The sequence below is a fragment of the Anoplopoma fimbria genome, chromosome 15 (genome assembly GCF_027596085.1).
Source record: "Anoplopoma fimbria isolate UVic2021 breed Golden Eagle Sablefish chromosome 15, Afim_UVic_2022, whole genome shotgun sequence".
Classification (NCBI taxonomy): Eukaryota; Metazoa; Chordata; class Actinopteri; order Perciformes; family Anoplopomatidae; genus Anoplopoma; species Anoplopoma fimbria.
Genome location: NC_072463.1, coordinates 24,407,724 through 24,412,780, shown reverse-complemented (window position 1 = coordinate 24,412,780; position 5,057 = coordinate 24,407,724). Strand labels below are relative to the sequence as shown.

The 5,057-nt window shown below is 36.1% G+C and overlaps 1 protein-coding gene across 1 annotated transcript; it reads right to left on the bottom strand.

The window, feature by feature from the left end:
- Window positions 1–3,754: 3,754 nt before the first annotated feature.
- Window positions 3,755–3,934, bottom strand: LOC129102979 (protein TUNAR-like). The gene has a single exon (XM_054613209.1). The coding sequence runs from the start codon at window positions 3,899–3,901 to the stop codon at window positions 3,755–3,757; it is 147 nt and encodes a 48-aa protein (XP_054469184.1). The 5' UTR covers window positions 3,902–3,934.
- Between the last annotated feature and the right edge of the window lie 1,123 nt (window positions 3,935–5,057).

Below are 5,057 nucleotides of genomic sequence, written 5' to 3'. Positions count from 1 at the left end.
CAGCTAGATAGAGATGGAACGTCTGTGCGGACAATCTGCTCGCTTGAATCATCCATCTGCGATGCAACACAATCTTCTGCACATTGTTCACCCAGCATCTTTCAGCTTCAATGGAGGCAATGATTTCGCAAGGCTGTGCTGGCTGGCTCCTGGTTCCAGGTGAAACAATAGCTTAAAGCAGGCTTCTGGGCATGTCTGAATTTAAGCAGATGGGGTCCTCAGACAATGCTTTTTTATCTTGGTTCATTGCCATTATATTTAAAGAAAAAGTGGCGACAAGCTGTGTTTAGTCTCGTTTTTTCTCCTTTAACAGGATTATTCCAGTATGTTACCAGTCACAGAGCACTCTTAATGGAGTGGGAAATTATCCTGACACACATATGACCTAAAAGCGAAAGGAGATGGAATAAAAATACATTTGTTTAGGGCGATTTGGTTTCTGTGTCTTCGTCCTGCTAGCTTTGTGCTCTGTTTTTCTCCATCTTTCAGATCGATTTGCGAAGAGAACTCTGTCTCGCAGGATGTAACGCTGTAGCCTCTTATTGAGGTTTAGTATCTTCCTCCATCTTCCTCTTCAAGGCTCTGTTGTAATCTTACACAACTGCCAGATGCAGAAGAATATACTTTTTTAAAGATTGTTTTTCTCAGTGCTAGCAGTTTCCACATGTGCTAAAAACCTTTTATCTCAGAATTCATGATGCACAAAGTCTTTACAAATTGATATATATATATATATATATATATATATATATATATATATTTAATGAATGTAGCTTCTGTGCAACGATGCTAGAGTTATGTTGCATAAAACTGAATTTATGATCATTGATGTCCATCCTTATCAACCAAGAAATAACATCCAAATGAAATCTGTTTCTTGATGTATTCATTTAATGTTTTTAAACCAAACTGCAGGCTGAAAAAACGTTTAACCCATCCATTTGTCACCAACAAGAGACTATTCAATGAGTTTAAATAGATTTAGCATACACATAAATAAAACATAACATTTTCAGATAACATAGCTTTAAGAAAGATAAGTAAACAATAAGGGAATTATCAACTTTTACATCAAATATGAATACATTCGTAAGACTTGTCCATGTGCTTACTTAGTTTTCATTTCTTTATTCTGTTTGACAAGTAGGAGCACCTCATCCAAGACAACTGACTTTATTAACTAAGCCATGAAATAGAAATCCAGTCCTGTCATTCTCCTTCCATTCTCCTGGCTGTGTGACGGGTGGCCTTATAAAGATGCTCTCACTGTTTTGTTTTATTTTTATTTTCTTAACCGCTTGACTGGTGAGGTTGAGACACTTTGATCTCAGGCACTTTCTGAAATCAGGAGGTGATGGACTGACGAACAGAGATGTAATATTTTACACATAGTAGCCTGTCATTGTCTATAGCCATACATTCCCTAAATACTGTACATCAATGTTTCAAGGCCTTTTCTCATCTCTTATAACTTTTGGTTTTTTCAAACCAATAGTTTAACATTTTAGGAAATACTAATATTTAGAGTTAAATGAAAAGATCAATATCAGTCTCATACCTGTCCGTTAAATATGAAGCTGCAGCTAGAAGGCGTGCGTCTTAGCATACTGACTGGAAATGGGAAAATTAACATGATGCAAAAAACTAAATTGTTGCACTTGTAAATTATTGAGGGGTAAACAGAAGTATAATTTGTTCATACATTTAAGTTAAAATGAACAGTTTATGGTTTTACAAGGGCTTATGCAACAGAATATTTCTTGGCTGAGCACAATGACTTCCTGGAGTCTTTTCCTCACTGAGAGGTTGCCTGGAAACCAGATTATTTCCCAAACGTTGAACGATTCCTTTAATACATTTTTTAAAAATGTATCTATAAATGAGAGCTACCTAGAATATTTTTACAAGCAGATCATTTTGCAGGCCTCTTGTACAAGAATGAAAAAGTGAATTTCAGTTGAGACTGTTGCATTAACCAACATGATTCAATTTGTACAAGCTGAAACATGCTGGCCCAGCCTCTGATCAAGCTATACATGAGGAAATCATCTTTGTCACACAGTACATACAGTAGGTGTTGCCTTATTTCCAGTCCTGGGTCAAATCAAATGTAGCTCATGTTTGAATTATCTCACAGAGTGATAAAAGGTAAGATAATGCGAACAAATAAAACAGGTTCAGTTCAGTCAATCAAAGAGGAAAATACCAAAAGCTACTCTAAAAAAGATTTTTGATAATGTAAATTTCACAAAGTCCACAATGTTGTCCAGTGTGGCAAAACACACAACTGTCATACACTATAGAAAAGGCTTAAAATTAAGAAACATTTGCCTGGGCCTGGAAATGACTCAAAGTCCACATTTCACAGAGACACAATTTAAGAACTTAAGAAAGGATTTGCATGTTGTTTAAGACAAAAGTAGGGTACTTTTTATGACCCAGTAAATATCCTTTCATCAATAGAAACAATATGACATCGGCATTGAATTATACGCATATACAGTATATATACAATAAGTGAAACCTTTCACAAAGTAGTAATAACCTGATCATTTATACATCATGGAAATAGACATTTCCTCATGTTTTAAGGCATACAGTCATTATGCACAAGTTTAAGTTTTGAGTTAGTGATGCACAAACTGAGATCGATGGCTGAAAATGTACACTTATGGGTGAAGCGCTTATATTGTGATAATGTGCCATGTATGTGTTTGTAAATATGCATGTTGCTATTGCTCTGCAGGCTGAAATTCATTGTAGAACTAAGTGTGAACCTTAGTAGCTGCATCTGGCTGAAACTTGGGATGCTCCTCAGCTTCCAGATCTTAAACTTTGACAAATATTAAAATAATTTTCCCCCAAATGGATCATCTTATCTCAGTGTTGATGACCCTCAAGTGATGCATTAAAAACTTGAGTTATATAAATAATCAAGCCATTATGTACTAATCTGTCTGATCTCCCACCATTTTATGTCAAGCAAAAATGTCAAGTGCACCGATTTAAACACTTTAAACTGACTTTATGCCATTTAAGACATTTCTTTTTTAGTAAATGCATGTTAAACAACTTAGAATTAATTGAATGTTACACTTGACAATGTCTCCAGGGAAATAAAACACCATCCAAAGTCAATTTATACTGAAAACAGTGAGAAATACAGTATAAAACATTAGATCAAGCTGAATAACAATTTCCTTACAATATTCTGTTTAAGTCTCATATAAACGGATGTATGTTGTGTTTTACTGAGAGAATCTTTTAAGAAAAAAAATATATATGCAGATACCTGTGTTTAGCTTCTCCATACATCTTCATATTTCATCCCATTGAAGCATTTCAGATACTTTCCATATTTCAGTTAATAGGAACATCTGAAACATATTTTCCCAAGAGTGTCCATGCTCCCTCTCTGCAGTCGTTCATGTCCATGTGGTTGAGAAAAGCTGCATCTTTTGAGCATCTCTCGTCAGCGTCATGCATTTATGTACAAGTTAAACGTAATCAGGTATTCTGGATAATTCTACCTGTAAAGGGAAGAGGAACAACCCTGTTCCCCATCGTCTTAGTTGTTGAGGGATGGATGCCATATGGCGATCACATCGCCGTAGATCCAGTTCACCACTGGGGAAGTTCGGCCTATTCCTTGCTCCTCCCGTCTTCATCTCCAAATCAGTCAACAAAGCGGAGCTGCAACGACAGATATGAGCTCTGATCTGCCAGCTGATGAAGTACAGCAAGAGTTGGAGAGCTACAGGGTGGTGTAGATGTAGACAAAGATGATGACTACCAAGTTGAGAATGGTCCCAATGATGCCCAACATGGCCAAGATGCTCTCCTCCTTACTTTCCTTGTCTTGGATTCCCTTTTCCTCATCATTGTGGAGAGTGTTTACCATTTTCCCAGGAAAAGTCTGCAGTTTTCGTCTTAGATTAATCTGTAGCGAGCAGATAAGAGAGAAAAGAGAAACAATCTGTGAGTTAGTTACTGCAACTTCAGTCTTGTAGTCTTTGCACAGTGTGTGGTGGACAGCGATAATGGCAATTAAACAAAAAAAATGTTAATGAGGCAATACAATATGTAAAAAGTAATTAACAAGTGATATTTTTTCAGCCTTCATCACCATGTTTATATGAGTTTTAAGAAAATGCTTTGAACTTTAAATGGACTACATTAAGTGCATGGAAAACAACCTAAAAATACCAGCTTACTGTGGTTTTAGTGACACAAATGCATTATTATCTGAGATAGCCAGATATCTGTTTTACGGACTGCTTTATCCATAAATGCAAGAAATGATGTGTTAAACTGTTCTGGTCAAGGGAACAAATTAACAGACTTAAGAGTCAGAGCGGGGGTGTATGATGCTTGCTGCTTTTCGCCAAGTTCAGTTTGTGTTTGTGTGTAAAAACAGAAAAAATCCTTCAAAAGGAAGTTAATGCTTTGTAGGAAATATCTTGGTTTATATGTAAAATTCTGTTGCTGATAAGATATTTAATATAAAATGTTCAACCTTTCGACAGAATATCTCCAGAGGAGTCCAATATACGTAGGCCACTTGCACACACACACACACACACACACACACACACACACACACACACACACACACACACACACACACACACACACACACACACACACACACACACACACACACACACACATACATAAGACTGTAAATATGTGGGGTCAACTGTAGCGCTGCTATCTGCACGTTGCACCAAATTGCTTATAAGCCTCTGTAAAGCTAAGTTTTATTCAAGGATATGGAAAAGATTTTCCATCAAAAGTAAATTACTTTTCTCCATTATTTCCTTCAATAAAATATAGTCATCTCCTGAGTTTAAACATGAGGGGAAAAGAAGTCAGTGAACACATAAAATGTTGAATCTGGCGTTGAAAAGCTGAAACTTTCCGTGATAACTTCTCCTTTTAATAAATAGGAATACATTTATTTTCTCTTTTAAATGGTTATTTCCACAGAAACATTTATTTAAAAATGTTTAGTGAGGTGCTGTTCAACTCAAGAAACACAAATTATTCAGGTTCAC